Here is a 24,751-nt window from a genome sequence, read left to right as displayed (position 1 = left end):
CAGGGAGGGCAGGAGGTGTGAAGACAGCAGGAGAGGGAGGAAGTATGTGAGACAGACAGGAGAGAGCTGGGATCGCTGCACCAGTGTTTCCTCGAGGAAACGTTTTAAAGCAGGTGAAAAGGCTCCTGGGTCCTGATGCGACTGACGTCTCGCGATCGATTCAGTTCGCAGGTGACAGGTGACGAACAGGAAACACACTCGTTAGACGCATGGCTCCATTTTGTGAATTAGCTCCTCTGCTCATCGTCCTTCAAGGTTGATGTTTGATTTGATAAAAGCGTCTTGAAGTTGGTAGCCCTTATGACTCCGGTCCTGGTTGATTTGGCAATGCCCATGGTTACCATGGTAACAGCAGGTGCTTCAATAGTGCATCCAACACTTAAGCAGCAACTACATCAGAAATAAGACAGAGGAGCAGCTGGTGTACGTGTTTACAGTGCAGCCAAACAAACTGGTGAAGTCAGTGAGTAGTGGCTGCAGCCTGGCGTCATGCTGCACACGGCACCAGGACACAGTGCGTTAGTTAGCAGCGTGTTGTCTGCAGCTCTTCAGCTAACAGCTCACTGTGGCTGCTCCTGACAGTTCACTGCTCCCCTGCAACAATTCAAAATGACCTGTCTCCAAAAACAAATGCTGAAAATGACCATTGTCTTGTTCCGTAGATGCCTTTTGGACCATTGTTTGCACTTGGCTCAAACCACAGTGACAAACAATCACGTTCCGTTTCCTGTGGCTGCTTCACAATAAGACCTACTGTGTTTGGCCTGTTGAATGTTTTTAAAGCGTAAAAGCATCAGTATGTTCTGTTTGCATGAACAGTAGCTTAAAAACAGCTCTGACACAGTGTAACCGCAGTGAACAGGAAACAGTGAGGCTGATTAAATAAAATTGCACCGGATTGTTTGCATGTATTGTTCTCCTGTGAATCCGTTGCGTGCAGGAAGACAATCCGAGTCCAGCGTGTGGACCATGGACTCCACCACGACCAATAAAAATCAACTTTATAGAGATAATTATTGAATAGGGTTTGACTGAATGAAAATCTTCAGGATTCTAAGTTAAAGGTGGCCCACTGAGATACAAGAACCTTTGAAACGAGTAGCATATTGATTGATTAGCCAACTGACCAAAATATCTACAGCAACTTTGATAACAGATTAAGTCATTTACTGAGCAGAACTAAATACCTTGGACTGTGTTATGACACCAAACAATTTAAACATGTCTCCTTGGGCTTTGGGAACCTGTGGCAGGAATTTACACTATATTTTGTCCTTAAAATTTAAAAACAGGATAATCTATCGTGAAAATATCATTATCTGCCGGTGGATAGGTGGGTGCAGTGCTTTAACCTCTGGATCAATTATTAGTAACTGCTGCATCATGCCCTGTGTCAAAGGTGTGTGCAGAGGAAGAGGGATGAAAGGTGAATGAATAAATGAGTGACAGGGGAGAGAATCTACTTCTACTGCAGAAAATTGCTGACAGAAAAAAAAACCCTCTGATCAGCATGTTTTTTTCTGGAGCTGCTTATTTGACACATTTGCATTTCATTCTTTCCTTTACACATTTATAGCAGTAACAGTGAAGCTTGGTTGCGATGTTAAGTCCAAAGTGCTTTAGTGTTTTCATATCTAAATGTAAATTATGGGATGCACATCTGCTGCGGCAGGACAAATTTAAATAGTTTAAAATTACACAGAGTGAAAACTTGTTGAAAATGTCAAAGTTCGGAAACGGGTCGGTTTGTGTTGATCTTGGGAAATGGAAGGAGTCGGTTTTTATGCTCTAAAGACTCAGAAATCTTTCTCTGTCACCCCCTAAGCCACTCTAAGGAAAAAGAAAGGTGGTAAGTTACTGTAGGCATGTTTAAATCTGATCTGCACCCCCCCCCCCCCCCCCACCTCACTGTGATGAACTAACACTGTTGTATTTGTTGATTTAATGTTTCTGTAGAAAGCTGATCTGTCTGACTTGCTCCTTTGAATTTCAGTCGAAACCAAATGATGTTTCACAGCATTTCTGCATGATTTACAGTGTGTTTTTGATTCCAGCTGTTTTGAACTTCATTGTGTTCTGAATGTTGTTGCTGCATGGTTTAATGTTGTGGTGGTGTCGAACAGAAAGGTGGTGAAGCTCCTCTGTCCTGTTGTTTCTTCTTCCTCTTGACTCGGTGTAGATGTTTCCCTGCTCGGACGATGAATAGTCCCATTATTCAGGTTTGATTAAAGGGGTAGTTCACCTCCTTCCATGCAGGCAGACCCAGAATCTTCAGGTGCGTCACTAACAGCAGCAAAGCCACAGGATTCACTTTCTGGGAGAATTTCAGGCTTAAAACACAAAGAAATGCAGCAGCAGACCCTTAATGAAGCCTTACAAAACACTTTATGTATGAGTGTGAGTGTGAGTGTGTGTCTGTGTGTGAGTTTAAACAAACAGCAGAAGCTCTGTTGTCGCTGTAAGTCAATGTTTGTTCATTGTACCTGACCTAAAAAGAGTTGTTGTCGTGTTTCTTTTCGTCATGTGTGCCTTCCTTCTTTTTCCTCCTGTGCCTCTGCAGGCTGGTGTGTGTGTGTGTGTGTGTGTGTGTGTGTGTGTGTGTGTGTGTGTGTGTGTGTGTGTGTGTGTGTGTGAGGAGGGGGAGGTTTATTCCAGGAAATGTTTCACTCACAGATAGGTTTCCAGGGCAACCGTGTTGCATGTCGTCTGATCTGCTGTAGCTGCTCTCCGATTGGGAGACAGATCGCAGAGAGAGGAAATTAACTTCTGGAGGAAATACATCTTTTTTTTCTCTGTTGTGTGTGTTTCTGTGTGTGTGTTTCTGTGTTTTAGCTCTAACCGTAGTTAAGGTCATTGATGCTCCTTTCCTCCCCTTTCCTCCCCTTCCCACCTCTCCCCTCCCCACTCCTCTCCTCTGTGTGTAGATGCGCAGAAGAAGAGGATTGTTTTCCAAGTCACTCTAAGTAATCACTGCCCTAATGCATGGAAGCTTTCTACATCGTAGACAGAGCTAGCCAGGGAGGTGATACAGTCTGAGGCTGGATCAGGGCTAGCATGTAGCTTCTCTGAGCAAAACCCTTTAGGTGGAGCCTATCTGATGGCATCATCACACACCAGAGGGAAGTTCAGTTCTGCCAAATTTGCCGTTGACGCCTTTCCCACGCTGCAGGTTAAAAAAAAAAAAAAGGTTGAGAAAGATAACGGCAAATTTGACCGACTTCACTTTCATTGCTCATTTTACATTTAATGAGGGAACGACCCTGAAAGTTGGATGATGCTGCTGAGTCGGCTGTTTGGAAAGAGCTTGCACGGCTTCCAAGGCTGGACACACCCAACACATTTCATCAGAGTCCTCCTGTCCACCCCTGAAAATGTCTTTCTATGTTTTCTGTTTCAGTTTCATTGCAATTCAGTGTGGAAACACAGGGAGGGGTCACAGTGAATGATTAGCTTGCGTTTGGCCCATGAGAACCTTACTAAGGCTTTGCAAGTTGAGTCCTCCCCCCTTCGTTTCTGTTGCTCATGAACTGTGGGTGGTTTTGTCTTGCAGACAAGGTTGAAGAGATGACGCACGCCCAGAAGACCTCACCCGTTGACACGAAGATTGCCACAATCAAACCACGCCCATCCAGTCGCTGCTTGGTTACGCCTACTGATATGAACGTAAGTGAACAGAAGCATGATGTTATATGTAAAGTGATGTGCAGAGGTGACGTTACGTTTAAATAAGTGGCTTTATATTAATCTGATTATTCTGTGTTCAGGTTATACAATATTATGGTGTTAGGTTTAGATTTGAAAGGTACCGTGGTCTTGTTTGGGTTTTCGATGTGTCGATGTACAGATGAGTGTTTTTGGCTGTAATGTTTGCCTCTTCCTTAAATGAAGTCCACAATGGAAAAATGGGATTCTTTGAACATCTGACAGCCAATGAAAACTGTGTTTGTGGGTTTTTCATTAACAACACTCTGGTTTGCAGTCCCTGTATCATGACCGCCAGGGAGTAGCAGTGGTGCCACCCACTGTGCCAGGAGCTTTCCTGGGGATACCTGAGAAGGGCACTATGAAAAAGCAAAAGTCAATAGGTACGATGTATGTACAGTCATTGTGTGTGTGGGTGGGCGTGTGAGTGTCAGCTCCAGTTGTGAACTGCTTGTCCAGTACCTTGTGCTTTTAGCTTGTCGTAATTTTCTATTAATGCTCAGAGGCCTTGCTCTGTGGACTTGCTCTGGTAATATTGAAGCTAATTATAGATAAATTAGAATGATCCAGTCAGCAAAGTGTGCTTTCAGGCGATAATATTGGAGGTCATTAAGCATATGCTGAGACCTCATTCTCAGTGCTGAACTGGAGGGACGTCATGCAGGTTAATGTTACTCACAGCTCTTTTGATTTGCAATGCCATCATTATTGTAACAAAAAAATTCGAAGCACTCTTAGCACGTTCTGGTTTGATGGTCAACTGGGAAAATGTGACACATGGGAAATGGTCTCTTTTGAGAAGCGTCCCTCATTGATTAAATGCCCCAAGCAAGACTTCCTGCCCCAGCTTTCACAGTTAAAAACCTGTGCAACTGTACAAATGGAAGGAAGGATGTTACTGGATTAAACAAGTGCCTGTGGTTCAGTGAAGCTTTCTTCTCGCCTCCAGATACAGAGAGAACTCTGCATTTATATCTAAATGTCACTACATTTCTCAACAGCAGAATAAAACAGATGTAAATTTGTGCAAACTGTTTTGGTCTTTTAACTGAGAAAATTTATCTGACCCTTTTAAATATACATAGCTTCCATAACTACTCCACGGCTACTCCTCTGAATAGATTTAAATCAGCCCTTTAACATAAATGCTTATCCTCGTCCTTGTGTCTGTTGTGAAGATTTCACTTGGTGAAGTTATTGCTCAGATTAACTCAACAAGAAATTCCCGCTTTCTGCAGCAAACATCAGCACAACATAGCTGGTTACTTTTCTCATCTATCCAGCCTCTCACAAATTTCTGGAACCCTCTGCTTGGATACATAAAGGTTAAGAATGATCTCACATCAATAAATGAGGCGTTTCCTGTAGACAGAAGAGGCCATGCAGGAAATGAAAAATAGGAATGTCGCCCCCAGGTCCTCACATAACTTTTATTTCTGCTCCATTTCTCCAAGGTACAACAGAGGATGAGAAACAGGGATTCCTCACACCTCCCCTGCTCAAGTTCTCCCGCAGCCTGTCTATGCCCGACACTTCAGAGGACATCCCTCCTCCCCCCGCCATTTCACCCCCTTCGCCGCCAGCCTACAACTCAGCTGCTGGCCCTACGCCCAAAAGCTATGGCACCACAAGACCAAGCTTCACCCAGAACTCACCCAATGCAGTGACGACCATTAGCCGAACCACCGACGTTGGTACGTTGAGGCGTGGCTATTTCCGGCAGAGCTCAGAGCAGTTTGAGAGCACACGTACTCGAGGACGCACGCCAGTGCCCGAGAACCCTTACTCTGAGGTGGGCAATAAAACACTGTATGTTCCAGCGAAACCAGCTCGAAGGAAGGGCATGCTAGTAAAGCAGCCCAATGTTGAGGACAGTCCTGAGAAGACATGTCACATGCCAGCAAGCCCCTCTGGTCCCGTTTCCATGCCTACCACGCCTGTAGAACGAACATGCTCCTCCATCCCCATCCCCACAATCATTGTGAAGGAGCCCTCCACCAGCAGCAGCGGCAAGAGCAGCCAGGGTAGCAGCATGGAGATCGAGCCCACCACTCCTGAACACCCACCTCTCACGCCCACTGTTGGTGGAAGCGGAGGTCTGCGTCCTGAGGACCCTCTTTCCCTAAGCAACCCCTTTGCGGCAGCTATTGCCGGGGCAGTCCGGGACCGGGAGAAGAGGCTAGAGGCAAAAAAGAACTCAATTGCCTTCCAGTCAATAGACATTGGGGATGATGAGTTGAGTGGTCCCATGCCTACCCCTCGCCTTCGCCAGTCAAAGTCCATCGACGAAGGCATGTTCAGTAGTGATGAGCGTCTTCGAAGGATATTAGCGCCTCCCACAGCACAGCTCGGGCCCCCTGTTGGCGGTGGCAGTGGCAACATGACAGATTTTAACACTCCTGAGCCCACAGTGGTGCGGGAGCCTCTAAACACCAGAACAGGCCAGTGTCCCAACTTGGACAGTCCCGTTAGTCTCCCAGCCACTCCTCCTAAGAGCCACTATAGGGCCAATGGGACCTACCTCCATCCTGTCACCGGCAAGCCCTTGGACCCTAATTCTCCTCTAGCTCTGGCCTTGGCAGCTCGTGACCGGGCTATGAAGGAGCAACAAAACCATCCTCAGAATCAGCCACCAAATCCTCCTCAGGTTCAGCAAACCCCCAAGCACGAAGCCCAGTCCCTTCCTATTCAGCCAAGCCACAAACCAGACCTCAACCAACCTCTGTTTATTGACACCAAACTACGCTCGGGTATCGAAACAAGTTTTGCTGCGATCTCCACAGCAACCATGGGGCGGCCTGGCCGAGGCGGCCTGCGGAGGCAGATGACAGAGCAGAAGTATGAGTCTGATGGAGCACGGGAAGAAAGGCAGCATCAGGCAGCTGAGGAAAGGAAAAGCGCGCCAGCGGATGTGGCAGACACATCAAAGCCCAAGTCAGCCGGGCTGTTGATGGTCCACACCAGCACAGAGGCAAGCAACAAGGTGAACAACCAAGAGGTGGAGGGGCAGGACAGCAACAGGCCATCTGAGCTGAAGGACCCCAACCATCCGGATCCTCTCAATGCCCCAACACTGTCCTCTAATCCCCAGCCGCCCTCGTCACGGAGGAGGAGCATTCCCTTAGGTGAATCTATGGATGAACCAGTAAAGCTGCCCTTCCGCATCCCCCCTCCCCCTCTGGCCTCTGTTGACATTGATGAGGAATTTGACTTCTCAGAGCCCCTCCCCCCACCGCTGGAGTTTGCCAACAGTATTGACATTCCTGATGACCAGGCTAGTGCCATTGCAGAGATGCTTCAGCAACAGAGACGGAATGGGGGACCTCCTCTACCCCCGTACCACGCTCACGCCCCTCCACCTGTCACCGATCAACACAAACGGGTGGCAAACAGCATGCCCCCCTCGTATCCTCCTCCTCCACCTGACCCAGAGTCAGGAGTGGGTGACTCGGGCATCGAAGAGGTAGACAGCCGCAGCAGCGGGGATCCTCAGCACATGGAGACCACCAGCACCGTTTCCAGCATCTCCACCCTGTCGTCAGAGGGAGGCTTCTGCGACAGCGCTCTGGAGAGCCTCTACGCCACCGCAGATGGACATGCCTTCCTGGTGGATCGACCCCCTGTGCCACCCAAACCCAAGGGCAAGTCTGTCATCAACAGAACATCTCTTTATCATGACGCTCTCATCGAAGAGCCCCCAGAGTCCTATGGGTCACCGCCTCAGGCCCCTCCCCCTCCCCCTTCATCCACTGAACCTCCTAGGACTCCAACTCAAAGGACATCCAAGCTGTGGGGCGATCAGCCCCCTGAGCTGTGCAGCCCCCCATCCACACCGGACACCAAGAACACCGTCATCACCGAGCTCAGCTCCATTCTGCAGCAGATGAATCGCGACAGGCCGCCCAAGCCAGGAGAAAGCCTTGACTCCCCCACTGGGACCAGGGGGGCCTTTGGAACAAGGTAAGTCAGTCCTGACTGCTTTCTCATCAATGGTTATACTTTTTAATTTTATATATACTTTAATTTTGATTTTGTGTGGACAGGTTTTCTTCTCTAGTCAGTTGTGTCTTCTTGGTTATTGATTATAGTTTCTGTCCATTTAGTGAGCAACCAAAGGTTCGGAGGTCTACAGGATCACACTGGTTTGAGTTGTGTATGAAGTATATATGAGGCCGCATGTGGTGCTTTTATGTCATGTGAAAGGTTTATAGTGGCCCAGTCAACCCAACGTTCTTCAGAGGCTTCATATTATTGTGGCTCAGAGTCTATATTTACTGTATACGTCTTTATATGCTCTCTCTATATATATCACGAAAGCCAGAGCGTAGCTTGGCAGGTTGTCAGATATGGTAGGTGAGCTCAGGTTTTTAATATAGTTCTCTGTACAGGCGTGATGATGCCAAACCTAGAAACCTCACTGTGACGGAGAGACGTCACTGCACCATACTTCTGTTCATCAAGAAAGTTCCAGCATTTAATTCTCTCTAAAAGCACGAATTCTGGCAGCAGCAGTAGTAGAAAATAGTGTTAAAACAAGCTTTTGCTTTAAAGTAGTAGGTCTTGGATTGTGTGTCAGGATCTGTGGGTCATGACTGGATCTGTGGAGTCTTTAAGAGGAAGATCTTAAAGTTGCTGCGTAGCTGAATGTGTAGACGTCGTCCATCTTTCCTCTCATCCTCGCACTTTTGATCTGTTTGACGTTTATTTGCACTTTTTTCTGGCACGTTAAACTGAACGTTTTCTTGGGTGGAAGCACAAAGGAGCTGTTTCCTGTGAGATGGGCGGGATTCAGCCGTGGTTCGTTTGGAATAGCAGACTGGTTTGCTGTATGTCCATGTCTCAGGTAGTTCAGGACATGCAGGAGTCAAATTTGCACTAACTGGGACAACATTTTGATGGACCCTGCACCTGAACCAGCTCAGCTCATGGTTTTTTAAACTCACATCCCCCCTGTATGAGAGGGAAATAAAAAGCACGATAAATAATTCACCGCTCACATGCATTTTGTATGAACGGTCCCATCGCTCATCAGAGAGGTGGTGAGAGCAGAGGGAAAGAGTTGATTCCTCTGGGCGCTCGTGCCTTCTGATCTAATAAGCGATGTTTGATCAACACACTGACGTCCATTTGTGGTAATTACAGTGAGATGCCCAGCTGCTTAGGTCCGGCCTCGTGTCCCTTCCTTCACGCTTCACACCACATACTATCACATTATCCTTATTTTCATCCTCTGCAGTTCAAAGTCATGTCTGTTGACCTTTACACCTTGTACTCATCTCATTTTCAGCTCATGCTTCTCCATCTTCACCTCCATTTTCTCCAGTCTCCTGTTGTTCCTTCGCCTCTTCTTTCTTCATGCCCTTCTGTGTCTCCCATCTTCACAGGTAGGTTCCATCACATCCCGCCAAGGCCCTGTTTCCACTTTTGTGTGTTTGTTTTTGTGTTTTTGCGCTGCCATGCTACATGACGTTTAGAACACAATGTTGTCATGTGATTAGACTCTGGAGCATTTTGTTGCATAACGTTACATACTAGTGAAGAAAAACTGAAAATGATGCAGCTCGTTTTGAGATGATACTAAATATGATCCTGAATTTACTCTAAAACTGCACTTTGTGTCTGTGTTGTGATAAATGTGCTGAGCTAGTAGTAGAAGAAATGATGGATAATACAGAATGAATGAGCTCAGTGAATGGCTTCATTACTGTGGCGTTCTGTTTAATCTCGCAGTGATTATGGTGTGACGTGCAGCAGCTTAACTTTCTCTTACTCTGCCATTTTGCTGAAAAAGTTGCTTTGTCTAAAAAGTGTCAACATGACTCGGCATAAAAAATCAAAATCAAGAAACTGATTTAGAGACGAACAAAGATGAAAAACATGGCTGTGTGTCCTCAGATGCTGAGACTGGCTCAGTACCTACTTACCCTGAACACAGTTACACTCTGTGAACAAATCTCCACACCTGTACACAGCTGTGTACAGGTGTGATCCAGATACACACTGAGTGATTATTATTTTGTAAAGTTTAACTTAAGTATAGAATGTAAAGTTTTAATAAAAGAAGCCCAAAGACTCCGAGGCGAGGATCATGCAGAGAGTCCAGCTCCCCATATTCGAATGTTGACAGCTGGATCAGTATCTCTGGCTCAGGTGTCTCTTTTCTCATCTCATTTACTTTTTCGTCCACGTTTATCACATATGTTTGCCTCCATTGGCCACATCATCAGTCTGATTGGATCCATCTTTTTCTTGGGTTCATACAAATCAGGATCAGCACTCCTCCAGACCAGAAGGGGATGGTGATGCACCTGAAGCTCCTAAAAATGCCAGAAGAGGAATAACTTGTAGTTTTATCTAACATCTCCACATGAACTGATCGACCATGAGTGAGAGAAGAGCTTGTTGTCATTTTCACAGGCTTTCACTCCCTCCGCTCCCTCGTTCGGAGCGTTCGGTTTGACGTGCTCTAAACACTACAATGATCGTTTGTGTTGAGCTCTGCTTTCCTGCCACTTTAATGAGACAGGGAGGACGATTGTGTCACTTCAGCTCAGGTCCTGACCACTGACTGACGTAGTTCTTTGGGAGGAGTGAAACCTGCGTTCACCTCTGGGGGAGGCGGATACGTTTACTCCTTTTCAATTTCTGCATAGACGCGTTTAGACTTAGCTTTATGAATCACTATCAGGTTTAAATGGGAAATATAATCAGTTAACATTTGAATTGATTTCTGCTGGAGCTACCATTTAAATATAGGTCATGTAAAACCCTGATTTGTAACCTCAACATAAAAACTGATCGGCAGGCAGGAGCCACACTGATCAGTGAGTCCTTCACTTTGCCTTCATGAGATAGTGTAGAAATGTAAAACTTGGTTTACTGTTTCAAGATTCCTGCCCTCATTCAAAGACAAAGCCATCATAGATGTCCACAAATGTTTCTACACTCAGAAACAGCTGAGACTCACCTGCTGTGAGATTCAGGTGTGTAGTTGTTAATGTCAGAGAAACATCTCTGTTTTCCACTGACACAGTTTCATCAGCCTTTTCCTGTCGCCGTGTGGTTTGCAGGAATGCTGACTGATGTGATTAGCTCGGTTCGGTTCAGCTGAAGCAGCTGAAGCAGATGTTACCCTGCTCTGATGTGACTGCAGGATTTGGGCCTCGGTCCTAAAGTGACACTGATCATTCTGCTAAAATCCGTCAGTTGCTTGTAATCTGGTCTTTTCGTTTGTTTCTCTGAAGCATTTGTGTGTGTTTCTCATGTCAGACAGAGTTTAAACCTCTCTGTCTTGTGTGCCACCGGGGTCTCCCATTATCAGCTCCTGTGCTGGGGGGGTTTACCACGCACTGCAGCAAAAGATAAGCTTGTAGGCAGAGAGGGAGTGCTTTGACATGTGAAGAGGCCTGAGGAGGGTAAAGGTGGTCCTGCCTCTGTGACCGTCAAACCGAGAAACACAGAGGATGGAGGATGGCCCAGATCCACACATGCTCTCCCTCCCTCGCTCGCTCTCTGGAATCAGCCTCAGCGCTGGTGGTGGTAACATCAGATTTTCTCCTTTGGACATTTGTGGGGTTTTTTTCCTCTTTTTTTTTTTTATCCCTGTCTCTTAGCCTCCCAGATTAAATGTGCGTTGGTTGTGCCTGTGGACGAAAGGGTTGCCTAGCAACCAGCTGATGAGCGCAGCCTTGAGGCCTGCAGTGATGTCAGTCTGAGTCGGGGGAGGGGTGTGTGTTTGTACATGTGCGCGTGTGTGTGTGAGAGAGAGAGAGAGATGGATGGAGGATGGCAGGCCTAACCCTCAACAGAGTTCAACATCATCTCACGCAGGTCACGTGCCGCGCTGATTTTGTAGGCCACCGTTATGTAACCGAGCACAGCCGAGTCAGTCTGTGTGCGCGCGTGTGTGTGTGGGTGTGTGGGTGTGCGTGCATGCACATGCACGCGCGGGTTCGAGCTTCCATAAATAAAGGCAGCGTGTGCATGCATGCCGATGACTGCGACCCTGAATGCGTGAGCCGGTGTGTGCTGAGAGAAGCAGGAGTCATGCGATGTGTGGGCGTGGTGAAGGCGAGGTCTCCCACCGCTGATATCAATAGCTCCGCATCACTGTGCCCTGAACCCGCTCAGCTGACAGAGAACCAGCGTCGCTCCTGCGCTGAACTGAAGGCCAGCGAGGAACACGTGCTGACGTTACTGCTGTGCGCGCGCGTGCGTGTGTGTGCGCGCGCGTGCCTGACTGTGTGAGTGCACATTTGCAGAATGTGGCTGTGCTGTTGCTTTAAAGCTCTGTGTGCTAAGGTTTTTATTTTTAGCAATTTTCTTTCTGTGATTCTTCAAGTGAACATTTAACTAAAGCTGCAACACATTATTGTTTTCATCACTGATCAATGGTTTGATCATATCTTAGACAAATCAATTCATCTTTTAGTTTTAAAACGTGAAGAACTCAAGGTGACGTCTTCAAATTTTGTTTTGTGTGACTTAGAGTTTAAAACCCAAAGATATTCAGCAGCAAATCTTTTCGTCACTTCATCATTTTTCACTTGTTAAATGATTTTGTTTCAGCTGTAAAACTAACACGACATGAAGAAGAGGAAACGTGGAGGTTTCCATTTTGTCCAGTTTTCTACTGATGTATCGTCCTGTATTTTCAGAATATTAGTGAAGACGTTCATTACACACTGTTAATACTCTTCACTGTGTGACTCCATCACAGTCACCAGGTATTTCTTTCTTCAGTCAGCAAGTGAAAACCTTGTTGTAAACCACAGTTTTCATGGTAGAGACTGTGGTTGTTCCTCTGCCTCCAGTTCCTTCAGATCATCGTAAAAGGTTTTTTACCCTCATGATCTAAAATAATGATTTGAATAAGACGTCAATAAGACATGAACGTCCCCGTCAATAAGACATGAACGTCCTCAGACTTTCAGATCAATCGTGGCCAAAGCTTTATGTGTCTAATACTTTGGAGACGATGGTGGTGGAGAGACAGCATGAAGCTGATCTGGAGGCTCGTGGTGGCTCAACATCTCACCAAGTCGCTTTACGTTGGTTTCTCCTTTAATTCGTTCCCGTCCGTATATACGCAAATAATCTGACGCACCGTCGGCCGCCTGACAGAAACTCATAGCACAGCACTGTCCTCTTTTGTTATATGTGACTCTTGTTAGCTGCAAGAAATGGTAATAAGGTCAGAGAAGCTAAACGAGGCACTGTGCTAATTAGTCTAATAGGCAATTACATACTTTTCACATCAATTTAACTCCTGTAACAGAAAGTGTTTAATAGATGATAGAATAGTAGGATACCAATTAGAGAGGTGTGTGTGACAGATCTGAGGTTAAAGCGTCTGTGCTTTTGTTTTCAGAGCCAGAGTGTAGCCGTCCAGTCTGACCTGTCAGAGCAGATAAAAAATAAAATAAAAATAAAAAGTGTTGTGACCCAGCAGCAGGAGAAGTGTCCGGCAGCCGAACAGACGTGGAAGTTGTTTGAAGAAGGTTTTGTAGCAGTGAAAACAGGAGGCAGACAGATGGCAGAGACTCATCACCTCATGAAGATGTTATGTTCTTTCTTCTGTTCCCTTCTTTTCTTTTACCTCATGTATGTGTGTGTGTGTGTGTATTTACATGCTGTTTATCACATGTCTAATGTTGTCCTTTGTCTCCATCTCATCCATCCAAACGACTTCCTGTGGAAAAGCTGGTGCTGAAAAGTGAGAAGTGTAAGTTTTGTTTCACAGAGCGGCGGAGCAGCACTGAAACAACGGCCCAGTTCCATTTGGCAGAACGGCCCCCTCAGTCCCCTTCACTTCCCCTCGGGCTGTTCCATATGTTACAAGTAGGAAAGAGCGATATCTAGGCTACGCGTAGCACCTCACAATTGGTGGAAAAAGTCAATTTGAGAGTGAGGAGGTCAGATTTGGCCTCTTTTCTGCTCTTGGCTCAGTTCTCCCGTCTCAGTCCGTCAGTATTCACACAATCTGTGTGTTGACGGTTCAGTGGGTTTATTAGGAGAATACTCAACAGGGAACAAGTCCTCAGGGGAAGTTGAAGGAAGGTGTGATCATTCTGCATGAGTTGGTGTGTGTGTGTTGTGGTGGTGGTGGTGGTGGTGGTGGGGGGGGGGGGGGGGGGGGGGGGGTGTATGGGGGGGTATCCTTGTGTGTCACTGCTCCAGATATCAGCACATCCATCACATCTCTCCATGTGGGGCAGCAGGTAAAGTGAGGGTGATGTCTTTTACTCACACACATTTTATCAACGAATCCAGTGAAGAGACAAACGTGTCTGTAGCACTCGGCCTGAAGCCCATTGATTCCTACTGAAGACATAAATCTTAAACGTGACTCACACATCTGTAGTTTCAGGCTCAGTAATTTCCTACAACATCTGCTCAGTGTTGGTTTTAACAAACAGTTTGTTCAGGACTATTTTCACTGGCGGATTAATCCACATTAGATGCTGTAGTGTGTGTGTGTGTGTGTGTGTGTGTGTGTGTGTGAGTCAGAATAAACTACAGTCTGTGTGTTCATGTCATGTCTTTAGGACCAAAGGAATAAGACTCATCAGGCTTTGACACAGACACAGTATTTGTTCGAGGGATCAGTTGATCTGTGATTTGTTGACGAGAAGAAAAATAGAGAATAAGCCTCAGACGGCTCAAGACCAGCTGTCACAGGCGTTTAACTTTTCTCCTCTAAACCTCCTGAAGAAGTAAAACTATTTAGTGTTTTTCAAGAAAAAAAAAAGACCAAAAACTGTAAATGTTAGGAGCAGGACATCATTTTATTTTCTTTTAGTCTGTCCTGGAACCATTTGAAGGGGTGAGCACTGAAGAGTGGAATCAAAGTGACTGTACATTTAATTTACTTCAACTTCAAAGAGTGGATTTAGTCTTAAGTTTCTCTTTAAATGAAAGTGTCCGTGATTCAAACCTCCCAGCTTTAATTTCCTGAGACTGTTTCTGATTCAGTGACTCCAACACAAAGTTTATTCCTTTTTAATTTTGACAAAAATGAGAAATATTTCTTTGCTGATGATGAATAATCTCTGAGGGAAAATGTTTGCTTCAGTATTCTATTATTCTGTCTCCGTCACACTGTAAAGGCTGTAAAAAGGTTAGAGTGGCTTTCCTCCCCCTCCCCACGTTCCTGTTATACACATCCATCCATTAGGAGCCGGTAGGTGGACTGAGCTCTGCAGGCTTCCCTCTGGCTGATCTGATCCCAGAGGCCTTTCACTCAGTCTCTGTTACAGCTGCAGGAGGCCTGAAGAATCCTCTGCACCAAAGTCAGTTCTGTAAATAAAAAAAAACAGGATTTCTTGATTTGACATGATTATAAATAAATAGTGAAAACTGATGTAAAGTTCTGACTGAGTCCTTAAATTCCCACAAAACCAGCCATTTGTAAGTCATTGAATTTCACCAAACAGGATTTCTCAAGGCCTTGAATTTAACATCCAAGTGAGCGTAGGAAGTTCTGTTTAATAATCCTGTTAAAATAATGTGATGAATCTTCCTTTAATTTAATTAGCAAGCTAATAATTTCATTGTGGTTAATTATCAACGAGCCTGAACTTCTTCAAAAGTTGGTTACTATGATATTGCTACGACTACTACTACTACTACTAATAATAATAATAATAATAATAACAAATCACAGTACAAAGCTCAGGCTGTTATGATGATAAAGGTCAAGCCAGAAGTTTATTAATGACATTTATCTTCATGTGCAGAAAATGAAAATGCTGATGATTAAAAAACAAAACGCTGCTCATGAAATAAAACATAGGCCTGTTTTCTTGTTATATTCACATATGAGTCATGTAAACAACCTTCATATGTTAAAAGACCTGTCAGTCACTAAGGGAGTAATGACCTGAGCATGTTAATATATTTCAGTATGCAGTCGCTCTGTTCAATTCAATTCAATTTTATTTATATAGCGCCTTCCACAATCAAAATTGTCTCAAAGCGCTTTACAGAGACCCAGAGCCTGACCCCAGAGCAAGCACTTAAGGCGACAGTGGCAAGGAAAACTCCCTTTTAACAGGAAGAAACCTTGAGCAGAACCTGGCTCAGATGGGGGACCCTCCTGCCGATGGCCGGGCTGGGTGAAAGGAGGAAAAGGAGGAAGATAGGACAGCTAGGAATGGAGGAGAGGGGGAGAAAGACATGCAGCATAATACAGACAATGTGGGTCAGTATTTACATTACAGTTAGTGAACAGTTATTGGATAATGTGTGCTAAGTAGATTAGAATTATGAAACAGAGCACGGAGGCAAAAAGCTGTCATGACTGGTAATTATTTACATTACAGTTTGCAAAGAATATTAATCAAATATTTATCTGTAGCAGAATGGAACATTAAACATGTTAGAAATAGATCATTGTAAACAATAAACAGCAGCAGGTGGGTGGAGCCAGGACCATAGGACATGCAGCTCCGGAGCCAGAGGTACCTGCAGAAAGGTACAGTGTGCATGGAGTCACTGAATCCTGAATCACTGAACACATTAGTTAGTAGGTTTACACAGATACTAACTTTTAACAAAGCAGCTCATAGTAAGTGTCCAACTATAAACATCAGAGCTGGAAAACAGCTCAAAGAAAAGTGAAGCCTCTGAGGGAAAATGGTTCTGCCCTGGTTTCACATTCAGCCTCTTCATCAGCTCGTCAGCTGCTGCAGCTTTGCTAAAACGTTTTGCACACGATGCCCCCTGCTGTTTGCTCTGCAGCTTTACATTATTAAATCCTCTCAGCTCGAGCTGATGAACAGCTGCAGTTTTACATTAATGATCCACAATCTCCAGGCTCATTTTTCTCAGGACCCGTTGGAGAAACTCGCGCTCAGTTACGCAGATTCTTCCATCATGTTCCAGTCGACCGACTTCTGTGATCACACAGCTCGTGAACTTCACATCATTATCACTTTTTTTTTTAAGTGTTTCATACATTTTTAATTCGACCTCCTGCCTTCCACTGATTCACTGGTTTCAGTCCATGTCAGTACGCTGTGAAAATCGACCACAGTTTACTCACATTTATTCACCTGCTTATTTTTTTAAACATGGTGTCACAGCTCAGGAAGCTGAGAGGCACATGTAGAGGTTTTTTTTTTTAATTCTTACTTAAAGTGTTTGTGGGGGAAAAAGTCAGAAACATTTTCTTATTGTTTGACACGACACCGATCGAGTACGAAGCAAAGAAACTTTAACAGATTTTAATATTTTATTTTCCCACAACTCTTTCACCCACCTCTCAGCTCACAGCCCAAGTTAGCAATACAAACCACACAAAGGGTCTACAGTGACTCAGCAGAAATGTCATTATAAGACAAGTAAGTAGGCAAATATGGAAAATGTGAGCAAATACATTCAGTATAAATAAATAAGTCTTTGTCCCATTCAAGGTTTATTCCACCTGTTGTACATATCAGGATCAGTTTCATCTTCACAGAGAGAACTATTTAAAAATTCTAATGATAACGTCATCAGGTTTTTCTTCAGGTTGAGGTTGTGGCTGTAGTTACAGACTGTCCTGAGTCGTATGATGAGCAGTGTAGGACACAGTGATTTGGAGGTTTGACCCACATCAGGGACTAAGATTCAGATCGTCTCAGTCTTTATGGAAAAGCATTTTTCAGTTTTCATTTTAAATCTTGAACAATTAGATATTTTTTTCACAACCTGTGAATGAATATTTCTCAGCTGCTGAGCCTCAAATCTCACAATTTGCTGCTTCACTGAACGCGTCCGTTAACATCATTTAAAACACCTGTGATCAGCTGCTCACCGGCAGTTACCTGTCATTCAAAATAAAAGTCTGTGCAGCTTTATTTGAAAAGCACATTCATTGTCTGTCATCACCTGTTTAATCCCGGACAAACGTACAGTCCACCTGGTTTATAGTCAGTGAGCTAAAATGTGGAACAGCCTCTGTGTTTAGGATCATCTTTAGTCGTGAAAGTGATCCAGGCCTGATCAGTATTGATCAGTATTGATCAGTGCAGGTTTACGTGTCCGGATCTGACCCTGACTAATCCGTGGTCTCCTCTCTCTCCCTCTCAGGCCTCCCACCGAAGACTCAGGAATGCGTAATAACGCCGCCGCTGCTGCCCTCACCTCCACCCCGCCCAGCAGCCTCCCATCCCAGCCACACCCCTGCAGCCCGCCAGACTCCGCCTCCTCCCTCACACCCTGCTCTTCACTGCCGCCCTCCGTGTCGCCCACCCTCACTGACGTCTTTGGCCTGCCCACCCCGCCCATGGGCAGCGGCGGCGGCTACAGCCTGAGCTCCTCGTGTGGCGGCAGCGGCAGCTCACGCTCCCCGTCGCCGCTCACTCTGATGCAGGCGGTGGCGGCCTCGGGAAAGCCCTTCGCATCCAAGCCCATGGAGCTGTGGAGCAAACACGACGTGGCGGACTGGCTGGAGAGCCTCAACCTGGGAGAGCACAGGGACGCTTTCCTGGACAATGAGATCGAGGGCGCCCACCTGCCCTCGCTGCAAAAAGAGGACCTGATAGACCTGGGCGTGACGAGGGTGGGCCACCGCATGAACATCGAGAGGGCCCTCAAGCTGCTGCAGGACAGATAAGCCCAGAGGAGACAGGGTGGCGACGTGTGGAGTCAGGGCCGAGGAGAGGGAGGTGTTACCGATCACTTTTACCAACCTCTTCATCAGACATAATCTCAAGTCGTGGAACTGGGTAGAAGTTTTGTCCAAACTGATGCTGCCTCTTGCTGTTTTTGTCCTCTCTCATCCTCCGTTGTCGCCCTCATCTCAGTGCTCCGGTCTTGTCCGCCCTCTTCCTCCTTCCCACCATCCTGAGCATCAGGGGATCATGGGATGTCTGGAGGAACTGCAGAGGGAGAGAGAAGAGAATAGCTGCTATGTTACATCATGGAGAGGGAAAGCAGAGGAGGCCAGTATGAAGGACTGTCCAGAAAACAAAGAACTCTGGGAAAGTTTGTCCTCTAACACTGGAAAAAAAATACTCATCTGGAAGTTTATTTCACATAAAGACTCGTGCTCACCCAACTGCTTTGGAATACTAAAGACTTTTTCCATACACCCCAGTGGGGGTGCATGAAAAACCAGCTGAGCTGGTCGTTGCTCCTTTTCTATCTTTGCTAGAGTTTGTTCAGAGAATAATATTTCTTCACTAGAGTCCTACCGGAGTTATATTTCTGGTTGCATCTGAAGTTGTAGAGAAAAATTTGAGATAGACTCCATTTTTTTTGCTTTTCACCTGTTTGTGTCAAAATAAGAACATTAGCTGACATGTTTAAACAAACACTAAACCATATCCCGTGTCCACACACACACACACACACACACACACACTTTATGCGCAGTGCCACACACTGAATTCAAACAAGAATACACACTGTCTTCACAGACATACACCCCCGAAGCATGTGTACACACACCATTGCTGCATTGGCCTTCTCCTGGGAGAGAGCAAAACGTGGAGAGAGGTGGTCACCAGAGGAGGAGCTCTGCTGCAGCAGGGGCCCTGGGGCCCCTCGTCAGTCTACACCCGTCCGGTGTCCACCTCAGCTTTCACGCAAAACAGAGGCGAGGACACGTGGTACAAGATGGGCAGACAAATGTTGGACAGGAAATATGCTCACCTTTAAATGGTTACACCAACTTGTCTGGCTGCAAAGGGCGTCCTGATCCTCTCTTGACCTGTCCTTTGAGTTTTGTGTGTGTGTGTGTGTGCGAGTATGTGTGTGTGCGTCTTAAGGCCAGTTTAGCTTTTTCCATGGATCCGCTCTGTAGGCCACAGTATAGGAAACTAGAGCTGTTCTTTACTTTTGTACTTCATTCTGTCAGATCCTCTTCCTCCTCACCAATAGCAGGTCAGCACTAGATAAACATGTGGCCCCACAGTAAAGCTCATGTATAGACATCCTGTGTGTATGTGACAGAAGCTGAGAAAGCTATTTAGCGGCATGTTTAAAGGAATAATTCAGCATTTAGGAAAATACACGTACTCACTTTTTTGCTACGAGCTCGATGAGAAGCTCAGTTCCACTCTCAGAGCAGTGTGTTCAGCTCAGAGCCGAAAACTTTATTCAGAGTCACAGTGTGAGCAGAGACTGTTGGTGCATGACTTTAACACACTCAGTGACGTACATGAGTCATGTGACCTAAACGTCACTTGCCACCTGTGAGCGATGAGGAGACAGGAACCTTCCTCACATTAACACATGAACATTAAATCCATATTTCCATCATGGTTTTTCGTCGGAGGCTCTCCTTTCATGACCTCATCACGCTCTGCTATCTTCTTTTCTTTTTTAATGCCGACTGTAACCGACGTTCATGTGAAGGCCCAACTCAAAGATTCATTTGAATTTTTCCAAAATTTCTATAAATTCAGTTAAAATTTGCTCCACGTGTGAATAATAACTTTACTATTGATTTGTAATAATGCAAAAAAAAAAAAATCCTCAAAAAAACAGTAAACTTCAGGAGGAAACGCTGAATGAGAGGATGTAAGAAGCGAGTGGAACAGACCTGAGATCAGCTCTCTGTGTGAAGCTGGAGCCAGGAAATGATTAGCTTAGCTTAGCTTAGCTTGAAGAACCAGGGGGAAACTAAAACTTTAACTGCCGTTAAGTTTCTTAAATCTCTTTAATCAATTTGTCATATCTCAGCTTTACAAGTGTTGATTGGCAGATTCTGTGTAACAGAGCTGGGCTAGCTGCTTTCCCCTGGCCCCAGTCTTTATGCTAAGCTAAGCTAAACTAACGGTCACCCAGCAGTAGTTTGATAACACACTGATCTGAGAGTGGGATTAATCTTCTCATCTGTTGAAAGTGAATAAGCACATTTCCTTAAATGTCGAACTGTTTAAGGTTGATGTTCTTAATGAATTTGAATCTTTCTGGAGATTTTTTTTTTTTTTTGGTTTTCAACAATTTTAAATAACACGAGTTGTAAGCAGCCTAATATTTAAAGAGCTAAAACTCAAGTTTTAACAGAGAGATCACATATTTTCTATTTAGCTAAATGACTACCTGAAGATTTTGTACATGGTTCTTTGTTATTAGAAAAAGAGATTTAAGAGATTCGTTAGCATGAAGCTAACTCAAGCTCGAACCCTGTCAGATCCAAAATGAACCAAACAGCAACGCTGCTGTTTAAAGGTACAATTCTGTGTTTTAGAGCAAAGTCAAAGGGGGACATACTGTTTTAGACCGAAACAGCCTTCAGCAGTCTGATTTCTTCCTGTAAAGAAGGCTGGAGACGTGACGCTGTGCTAGCAAATCTGTCGCAGACTGACTCTGGCAGCCCCTACAAAACCAGACCGTTTGTCTCTGATGATAAACAAGATCCTTTCTCATGAGTGTATTTATCAGCAGGTTCATGCTTTGTAGAGCGACTTCAGCCAGATGACATGAAATCACGCTGAGATTTCAGAGCAGATGGAGAATCTGTGGCTTCAGGGTTTTATGTCGAATTACGTGTTCACATAAGTCCACACGCCTTCTCCTGCCCTCTAACCACTGTGCAAGAAACAACCAGAGAATAACAAAGCCGGCAGATGTTCATCAGCAGGGCCCCTGTGAGATTAGACAGGGACAGAAGCCTTTTCTGATCAGTTGCAGATGAGTCCCGTGGTCTTATCCAGTCTCACTGCAGCCTTGGCCGTAGAGACCAGATTTAAAGTTTGTCTTAAGGGTCCAATTTAAACCTAAATCAGCATTCATAAAGCTGGAAATGTGTGTGTTTGCCAGCAGTGATTACAGGCTGGTCAGAAGTACAGTACAGTATGTGTTGAAATGTGTATATAAGAGTGTTTAACAGGATAAAATGTCTATTTGATTATATGTATAGCTCTATGAAAAGGTTTAGAGTAAAAAAAAATAAATTCTATAAAGGTTCATTTATAGTTGCCAGAGCTGACGTGATGACCAAGCAATGGTCTCATTCGCCCCATCATCCTGCAGAGGATGCCTTAAATAGCTCAGTGTTCCCCTCCTCCTCTACCTGCACCTCTGTCCCCTTCTATATCTCCGTAGAGACAGCAGAGTCTTTCAGATCAAACCTCACATGTGGTTTGATATGTGCTCGAACACCAACAAGTTCACGCTTATTTGGTTTCATATCACACGCCACAGCTTCATGTAGGTGCAGCTTTTTGAGGAGACAGATGAAACATACTCAAGCTCTGTGTTCTGTGAACATTCTGAGGCTGCACGGGACAATGCTGCTATAATCCTGTTCCTGTTTGAACGTGTAACTTATTTTAGAACAAACAGCGACGTGTCGGAGGGGATAGAAAAGCACAGTATTTTTAAAGATTTGTATAGAGTTCTATGAAATTTTATAGAGGTTATCTGAACAAAACCTGTTCAACACTGACGCGTGGATTGCCAAAAACAAATACTATATAAATAAAAAAAAATGTGGATATTATTAGAGTTATGGGTTATGTAAGAAGCAATATTTATTCTGAATGAATCTCCTTGGTTGTGTTTTATTTTCCCATTTTAAAGTTACATATCATGATGCAATCACTTGTCAGTGTTTTAATGAAGTGTTGCCTAAAGTAGATTCAGTCTCTACTGCAGTAGTTAAATATTTTGGCCAATCAAGTGACCACAAAACCCAGGTATCTTCTGACGACCACCATCTGCCTGACTAGACTTCTCTCATCTTCTGAAATCCCTGAGTTTAGAGTGTGTGTATAAAAAAAATAAAATAAAAAAATCTGTAAATTTTTTAAAAATATATATCTGCAGGCCATTTCAGTAGGAAACTATATGAAACCTATATATATGTATACATACAGATATCCACCAAAAAGATTAGCGGTGGGTGTTGACTCGTTCCTGCAGATCAGCAGGTCACTGTCAGTTTTCTCTGTGGAAATGTAGAGCTGAGTAGATGTAGTAGGAATCTTTAAAGAGCATCACCGTGGTGTGGAGCTTCACCAGGCCATGTGTAGGACAGGCATGGCCTCACTAACCCACTTCCACTCCCCTTCAAAACACTGGTCCCACCTTTATCATTGTCCAACATTTGGCTGTTTCTTTTTTTTCTTTCTTTCTCTTAATTAATTCCTTTTTTTTCATTAATAGATTTTATTCTTTGATTAAGTCTTCATAGAGGCTAAGATGTTTTCGGTAATTTGTGCAAAGACTTGTGTTCATGTTTTCTATGTTGCTGTAATTTTGTGCTACTAAATCATCATAGAGTCAATTAATTACTGAGATGAAAAGAGAGAGAATTTTCCTGTAACTACACTCTTCCTCCCCCTGCCCCTCAAATCCTCAAGACTTCTTGTATGGCAACCAAAATTCACTGTAAGAAATAAATATAATATTGCACTAGCGTTGTATCCCTCTCAGTCTTTACAGTGCAGGTGTGTGGGTCAGCACGTTTACACTGGACGAGGAGCCGCCGTCACACCTGAGCGACGCAGGTAGATGGATATAAAACTGTTCAGCTCTTTAAATCATGGAAAACAAAGTGGTACAAGACACAAAGACGAAGCCAGTGAATAGTTTGTACTGATTCTGTCTTTTAAAAGATTTTTTCATGTAATTGAATTTGTGAGAGCAGGTCACAGGTCAAATTATTATTATTATTATTATTATTATTAGGGATTAACTCATCTTAGATGTAGTCTTTCACGCACTCGCTTTTAGTCCAGATGGCACTGGATGATTGGTTGGTTGTCGGTTAATGGTTTTTCTTCGTCCAGGTCACGTGCATAGACTGTATAAAACATGGACGTAGCACCCGTGACGTCACCCATTGGTTTTGGAGAGTTTTGTGACCAAACCATGGGCGTTTGAGCTGCGCCATCTTGGATTTTAGTGGGAGTGTACTTGAAAAATGCAAGTGTAATGGAAAAATGCAGCCGGGTGGCATTTCGGACTGGCCGTACTTTAATGAACTTGTTGTAGGGGATTGGTCCAAACGGGCTGAAATGTTGTCTTCTGAATCTTAAGGCATTAAGTTATCAAAAGTTTTGGTGTGGGTTACACGGTCTACTTGACCCTTCGCCTACACAGAAAATTAATATAATTGTGGATGTATCTCCCACATACTTCATCCGATGTGGATGAAAAAAATCAGGCATGATGACCATGTGATTCTGAACAGATTGATATTCTAATATGATGATACAGTCAGAGTGCCACCTACTGGCTGTATGCATTATTTTTAGCCATATTTTCCACATTCCACACATTGTGTTTTAATGGTCCTCTTAGGGACATAACCTGATACATTTGAAATGTTGTCTCATGGTTTAGAAGACATTGATGAGTAAAAGTTATCAAAAGCTTTCATCAAAGTTACACGGTGTGGCAGTGGCGCTGCCACGAAATTGACCCTTCACCAACACACAGGAAATGGATGTATTTGTGCCTGTATCTCCCAAGGCAAGGCAAGGTTTATTTATACAGCACCATTCGTACACAAGGTAATTAATAGTGCTTTACAGATTACATTAAAATCATACTTCATCCACTGTTGAACAAACTTTACAGTCAGGTTGACCTTCAAATTCTCAACTGATTTATATGCTCATTAGATGATACACTCATAGCGCCTCCTACTGGGAGGGGCCCATGTATTTTCTCTTACTGTATACTGCTGTGCTTCTCTGGGGAGAAGAGCAGGAGAAAGGAGAGGACATTATCTAATACATTTGAAATGTTTTCTCATGGTTCAGAAGACATGAGTAAAAGTTATCAAAACCTTTCACTAAAATAACATGGTGTGGGCTGGGCGGCACCATGAAGTTGACCCTTCGCCAAAACGAGATGGATGTATTAGCGGGTGTTTCTCCCACATACTTAATCTATTGAAGTACGTAATATTTTGACATGATTCTTAAGTAATACGTTTTTTGAAGCCTTACTATATTATGACATTTTTTTGGAATATTTTGTCTTAGAAAAATCCGACTTTTTTTGTCATATTTTGAAGCCTTACTATACGATGACGTTTTTCATGACATTTTGAGGTCTTACAAGAATCTGACTTTTTTTGTCATAGTTTGAAGCCTTACTATAC

The 24,751-nt window shown here is 44.3% G+C and overlaps 1 protein-coding gene across 1 annotated transcript in view; it reads left to right on the top strand.

Moving 5' to 3' along the window:
- The window catches only part of LOC121184311 (SH3 and multiple ankyrin repeat domains protein 2-like), a 149,420-nt gene extending 126,409 nt beyond the window's left edge, over positions 1 to 23,011 (top strand). The window contains exons 20-25 of the mRNA XM_041041920.1: positions 1,826 to 1,849; positions 2,925 to 2,963; positions 3,551 to 3,663; positions 3,980 to 4,085; positions 5,157 to 7,662; positions 17,776 to 23,011. Of these exons, the coding sequence (XP_040897854.1) occupies positions 1,826 to 1,849; positions 2,925 to 2,963; positions 3,551 to 3,663; positions 3,980 to 4,085; positions 5,157 to 7,662; positions 17,776 to 18,301 (3,314 nt within the window). The 3' untranslated portion in view covers positions 18,302 to 23,011. The remainder of the gene's footprint in view (positions 1 to 1,825; positions 1,850 to 2,924; positions 2,964 to 3,550; positions 3,664 to 3,979; positions 4,086 to 5,156; positions 7,663 to 17,775) is intronic.
- Positions 23,012 to 24,751: the final 1,740 nt, after the last annotated feature.

This window comes from Toxotes jaculatrix, chromosome 1 (assembly GCF_017976425.1).
Source record: "Toxotes jaculatrix isolate fToxJac2 chromosome 1, fToxJac2.pri, whole genome shotgun sequence".
Lineage (NCBI taxonomy): Eukaryota > Metazoa > Chordata > Actinopteri > Toxotidae > Toxotes > Toxotes jaculatrix.
This window is presented reverse-complemented; position numbering and strand designations above follow the sequence as displayed.